This window comes from Diceros bicornis, chromosome 6, assembly GCF_020826845.1.
Source record: "Diceros bicornis minor isolate mBicDic1 chromosome 6, mDicBic1.mat.cur, whole genome shotgun sequence".
Lineage (NCBI taxonomy): Eukaryota > Metazoa > Chordata > Mammalia > Perissodactyla > Rhinocerotidae > Diceros > Diceros bicornis.
The window spans coordinates 58,916,322-58,940,792 of NC_080745.1; the positions used below are offsets into that span (position 1 = coordinate 58,916,322).

The following is a 24,471-nucleotide window of genomic DNA, read 5'->3' on the forward strand; positions in this document are numbered from 1 at the left end:
CTCAGCAATAATGCCAAGACAGCCACCATTGTGGTATAACATCGTGTAAGTGTCCAGAAGCAGCGCCATTACAGTACCATTTCTTGCTCCCCTCAGTTCTGTGTTGCTCTTTGACTAGAACTGTTTGCTGATCTCATATATTAACAGGACAATGTTCTCACATGTTTGAGAAGACATGGTGTCTTTGGTGTCGGCATGGAGCCACACTGGGTTGCTACTGTCATTCATTACTTGACCACCTCAGTTCCATGCTCCTCTGGACAGCCCTCCCACTGGTGGTATAGTATTGTGATTAAAAGAAGTTAAGAACCCAGACTATGTGAGTTCAGATTTTAGCTCTACCATTTACTGGTTGTGTGGCCTTGGGCAAGTTACTTAACGTCTTTGTGACTCAATTTCTTCAACTGTAAAATGGGGTTAATAATGTTACCTCTTACATTTATAGAGTTACCTTGAGGATTAAATGAGTTAATATGCATGAAGCACTTAAAACAGTGCTGTGCATAGAATAAGTACTTTTAATATGTGTTAGCTGTTATTATTTATTATATTTATTGTATTATATATTTATCCTATTATATTATATATTTTATTATTTATTATATTAGCCTCACTATTTATAATATTAACCCACTGGCCAAGATTTGACAGCACATATATAAAGGGTTTATGGCCAAATGGTATGCCACGGCATTCCATCCACTGACCCAGAGGACTAGAAACTGCCTCCTTCCCAACTCGACTGACAGCAACAACAATCAGCTGTGTGTCAAAAGTGAAATGTTTTTATTTGGGTTCATCAGAGGGTGAATAGAGTCTCATGACATTTATGCATATAAAATATCATAACAATGGTTATAGGCATAAATAAGAATTACTCTGTTCTATTTTTATAATACATACTCCTTTTTGTTGATTACAAATAAGAAGTATATGAAGTCAAGATGCAGAAATTTTCAAATTCTATTTCAGCAATTTCCAAAAATTGAATTATAGAACTGAGGATACATAAAAAAGATAATTTTAGAATGGAACCAGCCACCTTGACAAATCTTCTGAAAAATGTGGTTAAAACTTTTAACATTTCAAAAGACGATAAGACAATAAGATAAAAATGTTGCTTGTTGGCCTGACTTCCCAGGACCTAGATCCTCTGGGAACCAACAGGTCTGGGTGAAGCAGAGTAACCCACCCTTGGAATGCAGTCTCAGACACAAATCAAATCACTCTTGATTTTGGTCGATAAACAGAGACAGGTTTCCCTCACTGCTGGACGACTCTTGAAAAGAAGCTTTTGCTTTCATTATGCATTTGGCTTCACAATCTTCATTGACAAATAGTTCTGAAAAGGAAACAAAAACAGTGTTAAAAAAAATATATATGTTAGTATTTCTCAACCTTGGAACTATGAACATTTAGGACCAGATGATTCTTTCTTTCTTTTTTTTTTTTTTTGTGAGGAAGATGAGCCCTGAGCTAATATCCGATGCCAATCTTCCTCTCTTTGCCGATGAAGATTGGCGCTGGGCTAACATCCATGCTCATCTTCCTCTACTTCATATGGGAGGCCACCACAGCATGGCTTGACAAGTGGTGCATTGGTGTGTGCCTGGGATCTGAACCTGTGAACCCCGGGCCACCGAAGCGGAGCAGGTGCACTTAATCCCTATGCCACCAGGCCGGCCGCCAGATGATTCTTTCTTGTTGGGGACTGTCCTGTGCATTGCAGGTTGTTTAGCAGCATCCCTGGCCTCTACCCACTAGATGTCCATAGCACCCCCAATTTGTGACAAGAAAATGTCTCCAGACATTGCCAAATGTTCTCTGGGGGACAAAAATCTCCTCCAGTTGAGAACCACTGGTTTAAATCAATAGAATCTAAATCAGGAAAAAGAAATAACTATGAGGAGTTTTTTAAGTGGTCAAGACAGATTAGACTACCTATAGCTAGAAAATAATGTGCATGTACTCATAGTTTACAAACTGAAATATTATACTACTATTGTGGTTGCATGACTATGTTCCTAAACACAAAACTATCTATATTATTATTCATATGAATTGAAATGAGAGTATTTCAATATCTGGACTATCTCTTCTCCACTTGACAAACTGAGCTTAAATGTCCCCTCCTTGGCTGAGACTATCCTCAGCAATGGGATCCTACGGTCATTTGTTCATATCTCTATAACAGCTTGTCTCTCATAGGAATTTACTTGTTCATATGTCTGCTTGTCCCTGGGCTATGAACTGCTCATGGGCAGAAATCATGACTTGGTCATCTCTATACCCCAATTCCTAGCCTATAGTAGATACTCAATAAATTCCTTGAATGGAGGAATGAAGGTACTGCTTCAAGGCATACTGCCAAACCTTCCATTTGGATTCCCATTTATGACTGGGGTGATTAAGGTTAATTTAAGTGGGAGGTTATGTGACGTGAGCCTTAACAAATGAGTAAGATTTTGATAAATACACGGGCAAAGGCATAGCATTGGCAAAAACAACCTGGCAGGTAAGGGCAATACTTGTTTGGGGAACTAACTATCTAGTTAGGGTGGAGTTCAGGGTTTTTGTAGACCTATAATGAGCCCAGATTTGGGGATCTGTGAATACTAGGATAAGGAGTTAGGATACAGGATAATTGGGAACAAGAAAGTCTGAAGGCAGGAAGATCAATTGGAAATGCTGGCTATAGTCCAGAAGTACACTGATAAAGGCCTGAGGGATTTCTCCTAAAATTCCTGAAACCAAAGTTTTTTTCAGACCATAAAGTTTTGCCTGTAATTCGTGAAACCCTAAGAATGTAATTCTAATCACAGAACACATTACTTTAAATTTTCCAAAGGCTGAGGGCTGCCACACCACAACCGCTAAGTAGGTCATTCTTCTGAATAGCAATAAAGGCAAATACCAAGTTAGATGACCAACTACAATTCACACACAAAAAAGCCAAGACAAGAGGCCAAGGACTCGCACCGGTAAGGAGTACAGGAGCACGGCCACGAAGAGGAGCAGTATCAGCAGGATCAGCAGGCCTATGATGACCCACTTAAATCGGCGCCACACGATGAACTTCACGGTCTTACACGGGTTGGTGAACCAGAGGAAGGAGGTTTCTGGTCGGCTGAATTGCAAAAAAATGGCATTACTTACCCAACTCAGGAGGGACAGATATTTTACCTCAGAGCATAACACAGTTTTAAAAATAATTAGTAACATTTATAAAGTCAAGAAAAGATATGATTCCCCTTAGGTAGCTGAGAAAGACTCTTGAACATATTACAGCTTCCTAAGACGCTGAAGGCACACTGGACTTGGCTTTCATGGGAAAGGAGAATGGTTACAACGAAGCCAGATCACCAACCTCTCACTCCCTACCCCCCACTATCAAGTACAAATTTAGAAGGACAACAGCTAATCCATCCCATTAAGCCAACTGGAAGGGGGGCTTTCAGACTGCAGGTGTTTGGGGATCAGACAGCGCTGAGAACAAAGAGGGCCTCTCACTTTGGTGGGTCCAGCTTGGGGTTCATGTTGGGTTCATCCCGTCCTTTCCCAGCTGGCCTCTCGTCGGCCTCCTTCTCACTGAGGACTTCCAACGTCATCTCCACTTTCCCCTTCAGTAAAGCAGAGCAGGTTAAACACATGACATCACGTTTCATAAATATTTTCACTTCGACCCAGGGAGTATTCCCTAAGCAATGATTTGTATTCTTGTAAAACAATCCTTAGATTGCCTTAAATTTTCCTCAAGAGATTTCATCACATTTCCTCTTCCATGTGTTTCTGAACTGACTCCACGTGGGAAATTGCAAGGGCAAATTGCTTTCCCTCCCTCTGCTCCCTGCTTTTTATTCTCTGTATCCCCATCATTCTAACTTTCTTGCATCCATCTCCTTGCCTTCTCACACACCTTCTTTTGTAACCTTATATGGACCCAGATTAACCTGACTACTGTTCATCAATATCTTGCATTAACTGTCAGCTCCAAGAGAGCCTACAAGTTTCATGCTTACCACGGTACCCACCCTGTGCAGAGCAGTGTTGGCACTTAGTGGGTATCCAAAGCACACTAGCTGAATAGATGAATGAATGAGTGAATGAATGAACGCTGGCTCCCTGTTCACAGGTTCCTGAGTGATGTGCTGAGCACTGCTTCAGGCTTCTATAAGGATAATCTCACGTAACGCTCATGGCAAGCCTATAAAGCAGGTACTGCTATTATCCCCCTGTGCACATGAGGGCACTGAGGCTGAAAGAAGTCTAGAAACTTGCTCACTTTTATAGCCAGCCTTAACTAAGGTCGTAACAGGCTTTCTAGGACCCTGGAAAGCCCACTAGGTCACCAACAGTTTGAGAAGCTCCGACCTGGACAATCATTTAGGCAGGGGAGCACAGATGACTCCTATGTTGATTGTGGCAAAGGGCTCCATCTCTCCAAGCCTGTTTTTTGAATCTACAAAATGGAGATAATGTCCACTCCAGGCGGTTGTCAGCAGACCTAAATGAGATTATGTGCAAACTAATCTATAGTGGCAGAAAGCAGATAGGTGGTTTCCTGGGCCAGAGGTGGAGGAAGCTATAGACTGCAAAGGGCACAAAGAAACTTTTGGGGTAATGGGAATGTTCTGGACCTTTATTCTGGTGGTGGTTTCATGAGTGTATACATCTGCCAAAACTCATCGAATTGTGCACTTTAAATGGATGTAGTTTATTTTACGTAAATTATACCTCAGAATTGTTTTTAAAAACAAGATTATGAATGTAAGGCACTTAGCATGTTGCCTGGTTTATAATCAATGATCTCAAATGTTAGCTATCATTGATAATATGTGATAAATTAGGTAGTCTTTTGTGACACAGAATGGTAGCCCGCACTTTTGCTTCTATATTATAGTATATCTTGAGTTCTCCAAACTGGCTTGTAAGTTATGGCCTTCTTGTTCAGATGTCAGCACTCCCTGATTCTCCACCTTTTTAAAATTCATTCATTTATTTATTTTTTTTTTGAGGAAGATTGGCCCTGCGCTAACAGCTGTTGCCAATCTTCCTCTTTTTTTTTCTTTTTTCTCCCCAAAGCCCCAGTACATAGTTGTGTATCATAGTTGTGCAGTTGTAGACTTCTTCTGTATGGGACGTCACCTTAGCCTGGCTTGATGAGTGGTGAGTAGGTCCGTGCCCGGATCCGAACCGGCAAACCCCAGGCCGCCAAAGTGGAACGCACAAACTAAACCGTTACGCCACCAGGCCAGCCCTTAATTAATTTATTTATTTATTTTTATTTATTTTATTTATTTTTTTTGTGAGGAAGATCAGCCCTGAGCTAATATCCATGCTAATCCTCCTCATTTTGCTGAGGAAGACCAGCTCTGAGCTAACATCTATTGCCAATCCTCCTCCTTTTTTTTCCCCAAAGCCCCAGTAGATAGCTCTATTTTTTTTTTTAATGAGAAGAGCTCATATTTGAAGCTACTGGATTGTACTTGAAACTCAGCATAAATTAGCCTTAGTGGTAAAGAAGGGTCCTAAAGAAACACAGTGTAACCACTCAGCCTCCCAGTTTTTTGACAATTCCAATCCCTCTACCTTCCACTTAACCCCAAACATATGCTCACAGCAACTCCCATCTTCTCTTATAGTCCCAGGTCCAAACTGTCCCCATAATTTAAATTCTCATCAATTTAACACTTCCTTATTTTATCTAGAGTAAATCTATTGATAAAGGGCAAAACCTAAATGATAAAAGGAATAAACAACCCCCAACCAAGAAATACTCATACAGCCATCACACGGGAGCCATTTTTATCTGCATAGCATGGCCACCATCCTTTCATGGACTTTTGCTCAAAGAGTGAGGCGGTTTTAGCTTTAAGGGGGTTCATGGCTGTGAGGTCCGGAATCATGTCCAAATTGCATTTCTCCGATGATTTTGCTGGAATGATGGTACGATGCAAATCGAGTTCCAGGAAACCTAGCCAAGGAAACATTAAACCCAAATAAGCTTCAAATGGATCAGCCGTTGTTCATAAGTGAACAGAATGTTCTTGTCAGAGGAGAGGCAGACAGTGATTTTGAACAGGTGATGGGTGAGTTAGAGAAAGGGACCCTGGTAGATGTTTAAAATTCTTTCCAGATAGGATGGAAAAGAGCAGAAGAAATGTTTGTCCCCTGCTCTGCATCTCACAGAGGACTACATCTTTTGTTTCTCAAAGAGACAAGCTCTTCTACAAGCTCAAAATAATTAAACATCTATAGACAAGATTTCCACTGAACTTGGATTTGAAATTTGCTCATATTGGTTCTGAGCTGCCCTCAACACAGAGGTCATTTGGCTTTGGGTAAAGACAATTGGCACTCGGAACACGGGTAGCCCCATAGAAGAGGCACGTATAAGTCTCTCCTAGTGTAACCTCAGAAACAGGAGATTGAGAAGGAACATAACAACTCAGAACATTTTCTCTGGAAACTAGGAAGCCCAGATCAGGATGCCTGGAGAAGCATATTTTCTCTTCCATGATGTGAAGCATTAATTATTTGGTACGACTTTAACTGACTGTCTTTTTTTTTTTTTTTTTTGGTGAGGAAGATTAGCCCTGAGCTAGTATCTATTGCCAATCCTCCTCTTTTTGCTGAGGAAGATTGGCCCTGAGCTAACATCCATGCCCCTCTTCTTCTACTTCATATGTGGGACGCCGGCCACAGCATGGCTTGGTTAAGTGGTGCATAGGTTCACACCCGGGATCTGAACCTGCGAGCCCCGGGCCACCAAAGCAGAGCACGCAAACTTAACCACTACACCACCGGGCCGGTCCCTTAACTGACTGTCTTTTGGGCTTGGGAACTCCCATGAGCCCTTTCCTTAAGAAAATGGTACGTGTGATATGGAGTCAAGTCTCTGGCCTACTGGGACAAGAGTTGATCTTCAACAGTGGCAGCAAAGGGCAACAGGGAGGTTGTGGAAGATTCTCTTTAAACTGTCAGGTTGAGAGCCTGCCCTTCATCTTATAATGGACCCATAGCCCACGATTTACTCAGCCTCTCTTGAGCTAATCCCTGTGTTTATGTTGTCTCTCCTTTTGGTGATAACTACAATTTGCCCACTAGCCATTTTGAAATATACTCATTCCCATTATTTGTTGTCAGACTATTTTGTTTACATTCCAAGGGAAAACCTTCTACTATTCTGGAATTTACTTATAAAGTAAATTTAAAAAGTTAGCATATAAAATAAATTTATAAGTTAGCATGCTTGCACACTCATTTGTTTGTTCAACTCTCATTAAGCACCAGCTAAGTCAAAGCCACTGCATTTAGTGTTGTGAGGGGTAAAAGGATGAACAAGACACAGCCATTGGCCACTGGGAGCTACTGTAACAGCTGGCTAAGAGAAAGTGAGGTCTGAACCAGCAAGTGGCAGAGATCATAGAAATAAGAAAATAAACATGGGTGATAAAGCAGATTACATTGCTAGGAACTGAGTGGGAGAAAGAGAGGAGGACTCTGGTTGCTTTCGCCTGGGAGGCTGGGACAATGGAGGGGCCATGAACAGCAAAAGAAGTTCATGAGGACAGCAGCTATGAGGTCAGGGATGAAAGGCTGAGGTTGATTTTAGTCATGATAAATTTGAGGTGCCAGCCAAACAAAAAGGTGAAAGTTTCTGGTGGGGAATTGGGAACAATCATCATCATAATTTTTTTTTTATTAATAGAGATATAATTGGCATACAACATTGTGAAAGTTTAAGGGGTATGATGTGTTGATTTGATACATCGATATATTGCAATATGATTCATTATAATAGTTTCTTATTACTATATGTCAGGCAGTGTGGCTGGTCAGGAGTTTAGGAGTCATACCTTGCTGAAAGGTGAAAGGTGAAGCTTCACCTTCGACTGAGATGAGAGTGGGTTCCTCACTGGGGGGCCTGGGGAAGAGCTGAGGAACCCCAGGGAAGGCAAAGGACTGTATGTAGGGAGGCCGAGGAAGATACAGAGCAGGCCAGCGAGACAGACCCAAGGCCTGGGAGAGCGGAAACCACAAGAGCACTGTGCTACTGGGAGGGGCGTGTGTGTACGTGCCACGAAAGGGAGGCGCCCAGAGCAGGGGGATTTAACCAGTGCCTTCAACCACAGAGGAGGATGGACCTGGGGGAAGAACAATGGCTGGGGAGACTGGAGGACCTCACTAACTTTGAGAGCAACGTAGAGGAGGAGGATGGGAGCCAACGCTGAAGTGCTGAGGGGAGAGAGAGTGGGTGTTTGGAAGTGGAGACCGGGGTGCGGCATCCCTTTGTGAAAACAAGATTTGAGGCTTCATACAAAGACAGGAGCTGGTGCCAGAGTCTCCAGCCCAGACGGAGATGGACCGGGCTGGAAGGGTGGACGGGGCCCACAGAAAGGGGTGACATTCACTGTGCCCACTTCTCAGAGGACCTGAGACAGCGGACGGGCAGGCCACACTGCCCAGAGGACACCCAGGCAGTGAGTGTGCCCCCACCCCCAATTACCCACAAGTACTGAAGATTTAGATACTTGATTCTGTTTTAATTATTTCACTAATTCCAAGTGAAAACGTATCCAAACGTAAGGCCTACCCAAGTAGTCATCCAGAGAAAACTTGTCATTGTCCCATATCTGAATGATCAGTCTGGGTGGGACCCGAAATTCAGTTTGGTCAATACTCCAGAAATGCTCCTAAAATGACAAGGGAAACAGACAAGCCAAATGACACTGATTGCTGGACTCTGAAACCCTCCCCCTGGGCTCCTTGAAACCCCAGCATTAAGGCATGGCCTTTTCTCTCCTTCGCACCCCCTGACAGCCCCTCCCCTCGGCCCCACCCCTTTACCCCGTGCGTGTGTATGGAGGGCAGTCGGGCTCCCCAGGAAATCTCAAGGCCACCAGCTGGGAGACAAAAGGGATGTCCCAGACAATTCCCAAACAGAAGGTTTCCTGCCATGTTCCTATCAGTGTGACTTCCTGCTGCCACTCCTGGGGTTTAGGGAATGATTCTATCTCTCCCCTGAAGACCACCATGGCCTGCTTAGATTATCCTCCCAAAGCCAAGCTGTTCTAGCCCAGCCCACAATATCACCTGCTGGGGTGTCACTTCCGCTCAGCACCTTCTGCTCTCCCCACAGACCTTCTGCCTGTTCCACATGGATGTCTGAGCACACTCATTTCACATGGGGGTGAGGAGACTGGGGACCAGATTTGACTCTTTTATCAGCACAGATTTAAAATGTCCTGCCATTTTTGGCTTTTGAAAAATATTGCTGGTTTTTACATGCTGTGGTCAACTAAGACCTCCAGATCCCTCACAATAGATAGGTGCAGGGAGGACTGGGTAAGGGTCCTCCAAATTCCCACCGCTGGTCCCTGCCTCTGCCCAGACAATATTAGCCAAGAATAATAACACCTCCACAGTCTAATTACACCTAAGGTCCTCTGGCCCCAGCAGAAAGAGAATCTCCCCCTGCCAATGCTCCATGAATTTGAAAGAAGATTGTTGGGTTGTTCCTTGTATTTTAGATGACATACCAGGAAAGTCACCCTTTGCAGGGCTCAGAGGGCCTGGCTCTGAGGGGCTGGGAAGCCCACTCTGCTGCTGTCTGGCCCTGCTTGACTGTCCCATGTGGGGTCATGTTCCAAGGACCACTCAGGGCATGGGGAGGTCCAGCTCCACATGTGGGTGAATAGGAAAGATAACTTTACCTACAGCCTACCTGACCCCAAACCCCTCGCCTTCCCTTGGTCTGCCTCACCATCTCACAGTGTGCGTGGTTCTACGTCAGGTTGAGTCTCTGTGTCTCTAGAAAGTGCCCTTTGAAGGCATTCATCTCACCTGGCACAGAACAAGTGCTCACTACAGCATCAGCACTGAGTAGGGCCCGCAGGGTGTAGAGTCTGGCCAGATGGGACAAAGGGCATGTACATTTTGAGCAAGTGTGGGGAGGGAGTGACCAGGCAGAGCTAGAGAAAGTTTATAGAATGTGGGGGGTAGGAATGGCACAGGAGACCTATAGACAACATCTGTTATTATTACCTGCCCTGGTTTCAGGCCCCATTTTGGGGCTGAAAGTACCCAGCTTTTCCTCAGGGACTCGCCTCCTCCAGTCTATACAATTTGAGAAGAACTGATTCCATCCCTACCTCTAGAGCCAGGCCAATCAGAGCATTGCATCCCTGGGCAACATTGATTGGTTCAGGGATGGGCATGTGACCCCAAATAGGAAGAGACTCTGAGGCCCAATTCCAGAATTCTGGTTGGCGCCATGGAGGATTCGTTCTCCTCTTTCTGCTGAGGTTGCTGAGAGGGCAGGACGTGAGCTGTGGCTGCTGACAGCCATCTTGCCTCCACCAGGGAATGAGGCCCACAGAAGAAGGCAGAGCAGAGGGGTGGAGAAAGTGCGAGCAATTTCTAAAGACATCAGTTCAACCCGGGATCCAGGCATTCCTTAAGCCAGGTACCCTGGACTTTGTAGTAATGTGAGCCAATAAATCACTTTTTTGGTATAAGCCAGTTTGAGTTGAGTTCTGTAACTGAGAGTCTTATTAATACAGACCATGAGGGCCCTGAACCCTCATAGAACTGCTTCTGAAGGAGGTAAGGCAGAAGCTGAGGTTTAATAAGGAAGGTAAAAGGGAAATTTTACCTACTTTAATATTTTGCCTGTGTTTGGTTAATTAGTCCAACAGTTCCGCTTATCATTGGAAGAAATCGGTCTCCCCATGAAACAAACATACACTTGGGTTGTTGTATATATTGATACAAGATGCCCACTTCTACCCTGTATCAGATCCTTCACCTTGCTGCCAACATGTTAGGGGAAGGAAAGTTGTGTTCCTTATATTTCCTAATTACCCTAATAGCTGTCATAGCTGTGTGACGCTGGGCAAGTATCTGTGGGTCTCAGAGTCCCCATCTGTACCAAGAAGGAGCTGGACTCATGACCTCCAAGGGCTGAGCAGCTCTGACATTCTCTGAATGTCTGTGTTAAGGAAGGCCCAGGACATCCACTTCCCATTGGTATATTTCAGAGCTCACTTTTTTAGCAACCATACAGAGTTGTTCAGCTGGGAGGTAGTCAAATGGGAAAACAAATCTCCAGTTAAAATTCCCTTCGCCATCCAAGGACCTGTAATGGACATCTGTTTTCTGTTTGTTTTCTTCACTGCCAGGAATCCAGCTGAAAAGCAGAGGCACATCGATTTAGCTTCATGTGATTGACAAGTAATCTAGCCGCAAAATTGTGCAGTGATTAGGGTAGTGACGGGCAGGAGAACGAATGCACTTTTCTTGGGCAGGTTCCAGTTATCTACGGAGCTGGGGGCGGATTTATGAAGGGGAGGCGCTCTGTTGCATCCAACACAGGTTGTAGCCAAATAAAATATAACTAACTCCTCTAAAACCAAAGCAGGAAACCTTTTAGACTTCAGTTAACAGGGATAAGGTGAAATTTTCTGGAAAACATCAACAATTTAGCTTCTATTTTGGGAATGTTGAAGCTTGCTGGCTATGACTTCAGTCTTCATAACTATAACTCCTCAGTGTCTGTCATCACCGCTGATAGGCTCAAGGAATATGAGTTAGTTCAAAATCTTAGCATTTCCTCTTCCATATTTTACTTAGGCAAACAAAACAGGCACAACTCAAGTAATCTTACAGCTTCCTTCTTTTGTTATTTTTAAATTCACTATGATCATGTTAATAAGACTAGCAAGGGAGATGTCAGCTGCTCTTTCCATATGCAGATCTATGAAAATTCATTTCCATAAACAATTTAACATCTTAACTTTTGACAATGGAAACACTTCCTTTGGCTTGTACCTGGCACATAGTGGACCTGCTGAAGGAATGAGTGAATGAGAGTGCCTAGGAGGAAGTTGTCACATCTGCCTGCTATTGGGAAGACTCCTGGTTGGAACCAGGGACACTAGATTTTAGACTGGTAAAGTGGTAGAATGTGTGGTTCTCAACACTGAGCACACATTAGAATCACACTGGAATCACTAGGGAGCTTTTAAAAATACTGATGCCTGGACCCCACAGGTAGAGATTCTTGGTAGGAGGCAGGCCTGGCTGTGAACTTGCTTTGCCACTTGACTCTCTGAGCCTCATCTCCTATCTGTAAAATGAGGTTAATGATATGTGCTCCTTTCACATGGTCAATTTGAGAACAGAATGAGAGAATGAGATCACGGCTTAGAAGGGCCAGAGTGGGAAGGAGGAAATCCTAACTATGTTTAGGATAGTTTGTAACTAGGCACTTAGCATGCCTTATTTTATTCTTCCCAACTGCATAACTATTTCCACTTCGCAGATGAGGAAACTGAGGTTCAGAGAGGATATATATATCTTACACAAAGTCACACAGCCAGTAACAGACAGAATTAAGTATAACTCCCAGGTCTGTCTGACTCCAACATCCAGGCCTGTTACTCAGCCTCAAAGGACCATGGCGACTAGAAAGTCGTGTGCTAATATTAGGTCTTATGAGTAGTAGTGGTATTAATACCTATCAGCTACAATTGCTGTACGTTTTGATAGTCAATTAACTGACTAGATAACTTAGTTAAAAAATTCCTTTTGACAATTAACTTCTAAGCTTTTGAACTAACTCACTGAAGAGAGTCTATATTCTTCGGCTAGGACCTTAGCGGCTTCGCCCCCTGACCATCCCCAAAGCGTCACCATCATCCTGCCCCAGACTGCTCGCCCTCTGCAGCTCTTCCTTCTCTTTTTCCATTTCACATTTAATTTTAAATATGAATCTTTTCACATTTTAATCTTAAAATAAGTGAAACAACTACTCTGAGCGTATGTATACGTGTACACGTATGTATAACTTTGTATGTAATACCCATATGTGCATGTGCTAGGCATGTTATTTATGCATTACTCATCTTTTCACATATCGTATTTATATTATAATTCCAAATATTACATGGTACTTTTGCTTTTTCATTAGGGGAGTTTTCTCTCAGTCCAGTATTACTTGAGTTTGTTTCCCTGATTTGGAAAAAAATAATGCTTATGATAGTCAAATAAATTTGCATATATATAATTAGCTGGGATTAGTTTTCCTTGGGGAATGGTAATAAGATCCTGAAATGAGAAAGAATAATGAAGAACGTGATGAAGCATTCCTGTTGACAATGAACTCAAATGATAGTAATTATATCTTTAACAAAGTTTTGATTGAAGGCCACTTGGGATCATAAGTGAAACTTTGTTCTCACTTTATGAATATATTAAATTTCAACAAGACTTATCTTTTACATGTCAAGGAACCAAACTCAGTCTCTGTGGAATAGTAATAATACCAGCTAACACTCATATAGTGTGATGGTTAATTTTATGTGTCAACGTGACTGGCCATGGGCTGCCCAGATTAAACATTATTTCTGGGAGTGTCTGTGGGGGTGTTTCTGGATGAAATTAGAATTTGAATCAGTGGACTCAGTAAAGCAGATGGCCCTCCCCACTGTGGGTGGGCATCAACCAATCTGTTGAGGCCCTGAATAGAACAACACGCACAGGAAGATAGGAATTCATCCTTTTTTCTGTCTCATTGATTGAACTGGGACATCTCATCTCACCTCATCTTCTCCTGACCTCAGACTGGGATTTACACCGTTGACTCCCCTGGTTCTCAGGCCTTCGAACTCAGGCTGAATTATACCCCCAGCTTCCCTGGGTCTCCAGCTTGAAGGTGGCAGATTGTGGGACTTCTCAGCCTCCATTACTGTGTGAGCCAATTCCTCAAAATAAAGCTCTCTCTCTCTCTCTACGTGCACACACACACATACACACACATCCCACTTGCTCTGTTTCTTTAGAGAACCCTAACCAATCCACACAGTGTTTACTATCTGCCAGGCACTATCCTGAATGCTTTAAGTAACTCAGTCTTCTGACTATCCCAGAGCAGTGGGTACTATCATTATTTCCATTTTACAGATGAGCAGCAGTGAGCTTACTAACTTGCCCAGCTAGTAGAGAAAGGACCAGAATTTCAACCCAGGTAGTTTGACTCCAGAGTCTGGCTTCTTAATCACTACACTGCTCTGTACTCAACATCTATAGTCAAGGCATAATACAAAACTAACATCAACATGGACTATTTGGAATTGAATTATGCAAGTAACAGAATAATGAACAACTATGACACTTTACACGGTGGATGCAGGCACTCAATAAATGTTGGCGGAATTAATGATTTAAAAAAACATCTGCTAACATTTCCCCTTTTCCATGAACATTAGCTGCTGGTAATAAAATATATAGAAAAAGAAATTTTTGAAGCTTTACTTGTGCTTCTAGGTATCAGAAAGGAATAAAAATGAACTGCATGACTAAAAAGTCTCAGAAATAACAAATCTGCTTTAATAAACTGAACAAAAGCCACTTTCTTAAAAGCAAAATGAAGAAATATTTATCAGTTCCTATAGGCATTAGATATCTCTGCTCATCAACAAGGTCCATACAGTTTTCTCTTTTCTTTCTGTTCTCTCTCCCTTTGTCTCCCTGGAGGTTCCTAAGCAGATTGCATTAATGAGATAAAATAGCTTCCAATAACCAAGGATCCTACATGGACACCTTCAATAATGAAAACTGATGAAGGAAAGAGTCTGTTTCATTGCCTGAGTTTTTCAAAGGGTCTTGCATGCTAACCTTACCCTTTGACGTAGATGTCACTCATTTCCTCTCCTGTGATGCTTTTCTCATCCAAGAGAACCTCCTTGGTGTTCCAGATGATCACACGCAGGTAGTATCTGAAAGGAGTACATTTTGAAGGTGCTTTTTCCTCTGGTCCTGAACCAAGACCCCAGTCCAATATAGCAGGGTCTCAAGATTACTTACTTCTTGGCTTTCCGGGGTGTGATGTTGAAAGGAGGGCCTGGTGGCCCCAAACTCTTGGGGAAAACATCCACCCACATCTGAAGTTTTCCCTAAGCCATTCAAAAATGAAAAGAGAGATGAAGTTATATTATGGGTAGTAGAGACTACAATTTTCTTTCATATTTCTTAGGTGAAACTAGTTCTTTGGGCCTGCTAATTGATTAGTCCATATGGAAGGCAAAACAAATGGAGTAGAAGAGCAAACCAAGATGAAGCTTATATCTTCAACGCCATTTAGGCCACCCACTCCCGACTCTCACCCAGGAGTCTCTGATGGCTGCATGTACCCACCTGCATCACAGTCTGAGTCTTCTCTGCTTAATAAAATGAGGGGCTTCCTATTGCTAAGACAACCCCCAGCAAACACACACACACAAACACACTCACACATACAAATGCACCCAAACACAAACGCACATACAAAGACACATCCTCTTACAACGACTTAAAGTTGCACCCTTCACCTTCAGAACAGTTCTCACGCTGTCACTCTACTTGTTATCACATTGCCTACTTGGTATCAGTGCCAGCTTTGTGACACCCAAGGGTTTCTCCACTTACCTCAAGACAGAAAATCAAAATAATGTAAAATGGCATTTAATTTCGTAAAAGAAAAACTTATATGGAACTTGCCAAGGAGAGACTCAAACAATGACGAGAACATTACTGTTCCCCAAAGTTGAGGACTCCCTGCCATTGGCTCGCTAGTGCCCACCACCTGGGAGCAGGCTTGCAGAAGCGAGAGAGTGAAAGCCTGGACTGACACTTGTGCCACCATCTTGGTAAGGCCCCACTCAGGTCTTTGTCACAGACCAAGCCCATCTATCTGACTGGAATGTTTTCCCAGACAGGCTAGGAATGCCATTAACAAACTATATCAACCATATGAACCAATTTAAATTCCCCAGACTGTTTTTGGATGTTCTGTCGACTCTGCCTTTATAACAAAAACAGACTGGTCATTAAGAAGGTTGCCAAGGAAACCAGTAGATTGGCTTCCTAATGCATTGTGATCAAAATGAATTAACTGGAGCTCTTGAAAAGGGATATATTTTACTGTGATCCTGACTCTCTTCCAACTAATCTCTGGGGGTCAGGATTCTACAATACATCAAGCACACTGCAGAACATTAGGCGTCCAGGTGTCTCCTAAGACCCAGCCACAGGGTGTCCAATGTGGTAGGTAGAGGTGATGGGGGGTGCAGGGTTGGTGGATTTCTAGGGAGAAATCTTCCTTGCTTTGCAATTTCTTGCGACTTTATTCAAATGAGGGGTGAGGGGGAAAGAGGAGGAGGAATGGACTCTTTGGGGAAAGGAAGAATAACAAGAGAAGGAAGAAATGAAAATGCGAAACCGAATAAAAGCAAGAAGTGAGTGACAAAATAATCTAGTAAGCCCAGGCCACTTATGGCCACTGTTTAGAAATAAGCTTGCCCATGGTTCTGTTGTCAGTGTCAACAACATTTTAATCCATTAGATTAATATTTCTTAAAGTGTGATTTCCTAGTCACCTACATCAGAACCCTTCCAGGTACTTGTTAAAAATTCAGATTCCCGGCCCCTTCCCAGACCTATTGAATCTGAATCTTTGCAGGCACTGCCTGGGAATCTTCACTATAACAAGCTCCCACATGGATTATTTTGTCATTTGCCTCTCCTTCCTTCTCTGGAAACTGCTCCCCAGCTTCTAGGAACTGACCCTCCCACATCATTGTCCACCTCGCCCCTGTGAGGAGCCATCTTGTGCACTGCGGCTCTGCTTCTCCCCTGGCTCTTTCCTCTTAGATGGCACCACCTCACCCAAACTGGGCCAAATGCAACTGCTTTCCCAGGCCCTGCCCTCCTGGCTGCAGCCGAATGGTCCAGTGGTGGACGACTGGGCCAATCCTTTCCACGTTTGGAAGTAGTTGGGCTTACATTATAACATAAACAACCCAGAAACTGTCCACAGTATTCTGACACGGGGAGGTGATCACAGGAAGAGCGCAGACTAAAGCAGACTCATAGAGAGAAGTAGACAAGAGACAAGAGATCCTGGTCCAAGTTTGTTCTTAGTCACAGTCACTCTCCTATATGGATTTAGTGAGTTACATGAAAAATCTTACAATAAATTCCCCTTTGCTTTGAGATGAAGCAAATCTGACTTTCATTTCTATTTCTTGTGTATCTAAAAGTATGCAAAAGAAATAAAAAGAGGCAAATCCGTGTCAGCTATTGCCACTGTGTTTGGGGTGTGGGTGTTGGGTCTTCAAAGGTGGAGAGCCCCTTTACCTGGGAAATGTTGGGCTGGAAGGTGCTGTGCAAAGTCCTTGTTTCCACATGTTCAGGGACCAGCCCCTGAGTCCTGAGGATGTGAAGGGCAAGACGCTCATCAGGGGCCCCAAGGTGGTGGTGCAGGACTTTGTTGACTTCTGCAATAGAAAACAGCATTGAGACAGGGATGGGCATCAGGAACAGTTCAGCCAGATTGCCAGGAGGGGCTTGCAGCACTTTATCCCAGACGTTGCAAAATGGTCAGGCAGTGCCAGTGTGCAAACTTCGACTTGTGGAGGAGTCATTGATAGAAATAGCTTCTGACCGGGTGCCCTGCCCCAACCAGGCTCATGCCTGATTTGTGGGCTGCCAAGAGCAAAGGGACCAGAACACACCAGAACGGTAAGTGAGAGCAGCCTGCGTTTACTTTGGTCGCAGAGGCTCACAGCCAGACTCTGTTTCCCAGACTCCCTTGCAGGTAGGTGTGGTCATGCAAACAAGTTAGGCTAGAATATAATGTAGGTGGAAGTGATGTATGTCCCTTCTAGACCTGGCGCATAAAACCCTCTCATGTAGGATCCTCCATGTGCCTTTCTCTTCTGGATGCAGAAGAAAACAGCAACCTTCGATGCCTTAGCTGAGGAATGGCAGGGCTATAAGATGGGAGAGCTGAGTCCATGAAGCATTGCTTGGAAGAAGGCCACCGACCTTTAGGAATACCTGTTTGGAATTTATGAGAAATAACCTTCTATTGTGTTACGCCACTGAAATTTCTAAGTACAGCAGCTAGCATCACTGTGGCATTTTAAAAACAGAGCCCCCCAATTCTCTGACACTCCTCCCACTGAGAGGTGGGTCTATGTCCTCTCTCTTTGAATCTGGAGACATATTTGACCACTAAAGAAAGGATGCTAGGTGACTTCCGAGGCTAGGCATGAAAGGCCACACAGCTTCTGCCTGGTCCTCTCGGGGCACTTGCTCTGGGGGAAGCCATCCGCCATCTAAGGAGCCCGGGTTCCCAAAGATTGCCCTATTGGAAAGGCCTGAGTAGGTACTTTGGTTGTCAGCCCCAGCTGAGCTCCCAGCCAAGAGCCAGCATCAACTGCCAGCCCTGTGCATGAGCCATCGTGGACATCCAGCTCAGTCGAGCCTTCAGATGACTGTAGCTCCAGCCAATATCCGACAGCAATCAACTGTATGAGTGACTCAAGTAAGCCCTGGCCAGTTGAGTCCTTCCTGAATTCCTAACTCACAAAACTGTGAGCAAAACAAAATGGTTGTTTTCAGCGGCTAAGTTTTGGGGTGACTTGTTATGTAACAATAGTAACCGGAACAATCCTCATGACTGATACAGCTTTTTGGGGTGTTGTTTGATTGTCTGGGGTACTCTTATCCATGACACCATGTTACTTGGCAGTTTATTCCCAATTCCTTTTGCAAGTTCTCATGTTAACAGCAGCATCAACATTTCTTAAACATCTAATCATCCCTGATATTGACTAAGTCCTCTTCAAATGGAAAGATAGAATATAGTTCCTTACAATGTCAAGAATAAACAGTTGAGGATCAGGAAGCATTTTCATTCCTGTGTGCCTTTGCTCAGCTTTCTCTGGATATCCCATGCACCCTAAAGACCAGCTCCACTGCCACCCGCTCTGGGAAGCCATCCCTCCATACAAAACACTGAATCATACCCTAGCTCTTACGCTCTGTTAAGCCTATTTCACTCTTCCTCATAGTGCAGCTAGCTGTTTATGTGTCAGGACAGATTGTATTATAAATTACTACTTGGGAAAGAGCAAGACCCCAAGCTCAGACGTGAGCCAGATGTGAATTTAGCAGATTCTTTGAGCCAACCCCCAGCATCCCTGAGCCTTCTCTGAGAAGGGCTGGAAGAATAATGGAATAAACTTGGAAGAGAAATTCTTGCACCACCATCTGAGCACTTTTGAGCTGATTATGCATTACATGGAAATTAGTTAATTACTAGAACTTTGTGTTCAAAGCTCAGATGGCTATGACCTAAAAAGGTCAAGTGAAACATAAGACAGACAAGAAAATGTGTCCACTTTGACACTTGACATGACAGCCAAATTCTACTATAATGGGGCTTTTGTTAGACAGTCACGTGTTTGGAGTCCCCTATGGTATAATTAGGGTACTGCTCTGCCTGTTCCCCTCCCCAAAGCAAATCCAGCAATATAAATGGTTGCTTTACTTTGTAATCAGCTTGCAATCCATGGCAATGTGCTTACCAAATTCATCCAAACTGTAGTCTCGTCCTCCATATTTGATTATACTTCCATCTTCGGAAAGGGTGGGTGGTGGGAAACCTTTGAATCTGGCTACGTTTTGAAGCAACTGTGTTGGTCTCAATTGATCTCGCCAGGTATTTATTCCAGAACTGTGAATAACATCCCACACCTGGAGTTACTACAGGGCACACAGGTCCCTCTTGGATTCATACCCACATACTCACATACCTACAGACGCCCTTGGGTAACAAGGGAGCAGAGAATGTGCTCTAAGCTATGGCTTTTAACTCGAAATCTATTTCAGACAACTAAAATCCACAATTATTTTGGCCTCAGCCGACTCATTCTTTTTGCCCCCCGAATTTTCTCCTCTGTAAAAATGAGGAGTTGATTGCAATCACCATAATCATAATAGGTGAACTCATAAACTAGAAATCACAAGCTGTGTCTCATTTGATACTGTAGAAATACTGAGTGCCATATAGCGCTCTGGGAAAGAGGGACATCACCAAATTGATCAATTTAGGGGGGAGGGGCAGGGACTCCCTGCTTCCAAAGGGCAGGGAGTTCCTGCCATCAAACATTGCCAGCTCTCAGTCCCTAGCATCAAGGAATGGAGCTCAAAGAATGGAAGCAAGGACACTGGTTCTCCAAGCACTGCTACCTATACCCGCAAAGCACTGCACTACCCCAGGGGCCAGCGTTTTACACAAACTTCAATGTGAATGGCGCCCCCTGGAGTTGGGCAATGCTATGGCTCTGATTCTCCCTAAGTTAATTCTATCATTAACAACAGTCTATATCTGATTCAAAGGAGCAGTGGCTCAGTGAAGGCAGGCCCTGAGGTAGACAGCCAAACGTCCCCAGATATTAAGTCAGATGGGGCAAATTGTCGACATGTATGGCCAAAGCAACTTACACACAGTACTGCTCCGGTATGCCGCAGTGGGACCCAAACCGGGAAAGGAATCGGTTCTCCAGATCAATAATCGTTTCTCCCACTTTTTCATCACGGGTAAAGGTGTCGTAATCATAGACAGAAATTTTCAGATCTTTTTCTTGAGGTAAGTAGCAGCTCAGTTCATACATTCTAAATAAACAAAAGCAAGGTTAGACTCTCCATGATCCCATCCAGGCATCTCACAAACACCAGGGCTCTGTGCAAAGAATCCCCAGGCAGTGGCTCTGGCTGCTGGAGGAGAACATCACGACTAGGAGAACCAGGTGGGTGGTGGTGGGTGGGAGTACTTAATAAGTAGTACATATTAGTAAAAAAAAAGCCACAAGAGATTATATACTTGCTCAGCAGAAGATCACGGGCTTTAAATACCTAAGTTCAAATCCCAGCTCTGCCGCTTACTAGCTGTGGGACCCTAGCCCAGTTACTTAACGTCTCTGTGCTCAGTTTTCTTATGTGTAAAATGGTGATAATAATACCTGCCAACCCACTTCTCTATCAGGGTCAAGTGAAGAAATGTTTAGAAAGCATTTGGCATGAGTGCTCAAAACCCAATAACTATAATAATCATCATTAATTATAATATTATTAACATTATCATCACATGCCTATTAGCTGGGACACCCAGGCATCTCCACCAGCTGGGAGATTAGTAAGGCACAAGCATCCTGATTTCCAGCCCCCTATCTGTGCCCTACTATGTTCCCTCCTCTGCCTCAACAGAGACCACTCCCCACGGAACTTCTGTGACTCACCCCACAAGAGCACATGTGTGGGTGTGTGTGTGTGTGATCGGAATGCACCAACATGGTGTGATGTGCATGGTGCCAAGAAGGCTCCCTCCCCCTCCCAGGCCCTCTGGGTCTGCCATTGGTTCTCAAAGGCTTTTCTATAGAATCTGTACTAAAATGCAAACACTTCTGAGAAATAATCAAACTGTACTTTCTGTGGTAGGTGAGCAACGTGGTGCCGGTCCAGAGAAGGGGATAAACTGAACAGCATAAGCTCCAGATGGGCGGGGTTTGGATCCGTATTACACCATCCACACAGGTACAGGTCCCCCAGTAGGTGCTCGATAAATTGTGTTGATGGGAAACTGTGAGAGGCCTCTCCCATCCCTCCTCTCTCTGTGCCTCCTCCCCTTCTCCTTGCACGCTGGTGTGTGGATGGCTCCTGCCCAAACAGCCAGGAATGTTAATCCATTTGAGCAGAAGGCTGTGTGTCAGTGGGGCTCTGGAGAAGAGCTTCCAGGATGTCTCCTAGCTAAATCTCAGCAACTTTTCTAGACTGCTGCAGCCAGACAGGGGCGTGCAGGGGGCAGGCAGCCAGACGAGAAAAGGTGCTTGAATCATGATCACACACAAAGCACTGTATCCACACGTGGCCCCTAACACTGCAATTCCAACACTGGATTCCAAGGGATAGGTAATATGTATCCTTTAAGAAAAAGAATTCTTTGGTCAAGCAAGGTTGAGAACTGCTTCTTTTGGAGTTCCTCTGGGCAAACTAAAGGCTCTGAGAGGTCCTGCAATTATTATCTTTTTTAACCCAGGTGTCTTGGTTTGATGAAGGAATACTTCTTTTCTTGGAACACTAATTAACATCTTATGGACGACACTGACATTCTGTTGAATGTGATCTGGAGGATGCTATGATGTGATAGGAATGTGCTGAACGGTGGCTGAGGACATAGGAATTTTGACCCTGCCTGAATTCCTGTCCCAGAATCCCTGAGAGTCTTGCTGAGAAGAAAGTCACCTCCTAAGACTAAGGGCAGGGACCAGAGGTTGCAGAGTCGGCATCTCCTTGGCTCCACCCTGCTGGATGGAGGAAGTCTGCAGGCATGCCAGACAGGGATTGGCTGAGCAGAGCCTGACAGCATCACTTCCTCCTGGGGTGGCTTCGAGCAAGACTTTTCCTGCCACTTAATTCAGCTTGTGCTTGGCTCCTCTGAGACAACGATTCAGACAGGGCTGCCTTTCTCTGTAAACCTGGCTTTCCCTGCTTCCCTGTCTCCCTCACATGGAGCCCTCCTTCCTGCCCTGCGTGCCTTTTCCTGTCTAGACCTCAGGGCTGGATCAGTGGAAGAAAAGGAAAACGATCACATTGCCGTGCCAGAGGATTACTTCCACTCCCTGGCCCCGGCACGTGGCCTCGGGGTGTGCAGCACAGAGGATGTGCGCATGTGCGGCTGTGTGTGTGTGCGGGCGTGCGTGCCCGGGAGCTGAGTGAGCGTGAGGTCCCCAGTGCACATGTGTTACAGGGGCTGAGAATGTGTAGGGGAGAGTGGTGCGTGTGAACTTGAGAGACTTTGATCAAGTGACAGACTTTCTTCCATGTGTATGTGCACGCGCACACACAAGAGAAAGAGAGAATGCGTAAGGGCACAAACCAACAAACATGAGTAGAGAAGAGGATGAGAGAGATAGTGAAGCCAGAAATTAACATATAGGCCACACATCAAACAAGAACAAAGTATTCTCCTGCATGGCAAGTTTCCAGGGGAAAAAATACAAAGAACCTTTTTCTACAGGTGATGATGGCTTTGCCATGAATATGAAGCATTATAAAGGGTGTTGGAAAAGCCTGGGGCTTGGAGTCAGGAGTTTCTACCTAAATCTTGCCTCCGTCGTGCACTAGCTCTGTCGACGCAGCTCTTGGTGCCATTTCTCTCGTCTGTAAAGTGGGGCTCTAATCCTGGTCCTGCTCGGCTGCTAGGTTTGACATGGAGAAGAAAATCTGACTGTGGCAGCGACAAAGAGCACAGTGTGGAGACCACGCAGCTGCCGCTAGAGTCAGACGGCCGGGGCTTGAATCCTGACTCTGCCCCCACCAGCTGGGCACACTGAGCTCTGATTCTCTGTGCCTCAGTTTCCTCTGCTGTAAGATGGGGGTAACAATAGCCCCTCAGAGTTGTGAGATTTTTGAGATGTTTTATATAGTCGGCTCAGCATGGCACCTTAACACAGTCAGAGCTCAGCAAATATTACCTTTTATTAAATGTGGACACAGTTTATAGCTGAAAAATGTCAGTCCTATTTAGAGGTCACTTGGATTTGCCTTACCCTTGAGAAGGTTCTGATGAGATCAATGTAACAGTCTAGAAACAAGTCTAAAGTGGCAACGATGAAGAAAATAATGCTATTTCAAGAATCTTCAGGAACAGAAGATGGAGGGAGCAGGACGTTTTGACTCCATCATTTTCTGCCCCCTCCTCCGTTTTGATAGCAGAGTCAAAAATATATTCACTGGATCAAAATGGTGGACTCAAAACGGAAAACGGAACCCACGCTGTATTCCGGGAGTGAGAAGCACCCTGTCACTCCAGGCAGGTCACTCTGCCCATCCTTCTCGTCTAGAAACCACAAACTTATTGGACTCCTGGGCCTTGTACCACCCCCACTCCCAACACCCCCACCTTAGGTCTCAGAGCAAATCTCTCTGAAAGGAGCCCACCTCCTGACTTGATCTTATTCTCTTCACGGCACTTTTCACTTCCATGAAATTCTTTTATTTGCACACATACATCTGTCTTATCTGCTCCACTGACTAGAATCTTCGTCTAGTTCATAGTGACAGTTTCAGGGCCTAGAGCAGAGCTTGGCACCTATCACATCCTTAATACATATTTTACGAAGAAATGAATGACAGAAAAACGTTTGGTATGTACGTTACCTGCCGAAAACTGGGTTGAGAGTGTTGGGAATGTAGTGGTCTCGATCCTCAATTACTTTTTTGCCCAGTGTTATTTTTATGTAAGGGTCACACTGTGGGGACAAAGCAGATGGTAGATTAGGTCCTCATGGGGTGCAAGTTTGAGTCAGTTTCTGGGACAGACTCAGGTGTGCCTCCACACCCACTCCCCACTGATGAAAAGGTGGCGGCCATGGCCCCCGCCTGCCCAGTCGAGGTCTGAGCCCTGCTTCCCCCGGGCAGCACACAGCCAGCGTGCCTTAGGGAAGCCTGCAGGGTGAAGAGGCGGTGGCAGGGAGGAACACCGAGCAAATCTCCTCCCAGGTCTCATCTGTAAAATGAGAAGGATGAACCAGAGCATTCAAAGTCCCTTCAGCCTCTTAGATAAATCCCCGTTGGGATGAT

General features: G+C 44.5%; 1 protein-coding gene across 4 annotated transcripts in view; it reads right to left on the reverse strand.

The window, feature by feature from the left end:
- Window positions 1-763: 763 nt before the first annotated feature.
- Window positions 764-24,471, reverse strand: part of MYOF (myoferlin) — a 156,792-nt gene continuing 133,084 nt past the window's right edge. For all 4 annotated transcript variants that reach the window (XM_058543549.1, XM_058543550.1, XM_058543548.1 and 1 more), the window contains 12 exons: window positions 24,049-24,140; window positions 20,335-20,505; window positions 19,416-19,564; window positions 17,179-17,318; window positions 14,869-14,957; window positions 14,685-14,780; window positions 11,050-11,191; window positions 8,597-8,696; window positions 5,784-5,974; window positions 3,511-3,620; window positions 2,980-3,127; window positions 764-1,342 (listed from right to left, as the gene is read on the reverse strand). In XM_058543549.1, coding sequence (XP_058399532.1) covers window positions 1,304-1,342; window positions 2,980-3,127; window positions 3,511-3,620; window positions 5,784-5,974; window positions 8,597-8,696; window positions 11,050-11,191; window positions 14,685-14,780; window positions 14,869-14,957; window positions 17,179-17,318; window positions 19,416-19,564; window positions 20,335-20,505; window positions 24,049-24,140 — 1,467 coding nt within the window. In that variant the 3' untranslated portion in view covers window positions 764-1,303. The remainder of the gene's footprint in view (window positions 1,343-2,979; window positions 3,128-3,510; window positions 3,621-5,783; window positions 5,975-8,596; window positions 8,697-11,049; window positions 11,192-14,684; window positions 14,781-14,868; window positions 14,958-17,178; window positions 17,319-19,415; window positions 19,565-20,334; window positions 20,506-24,048; window positions 24,141-24,471) is intronic.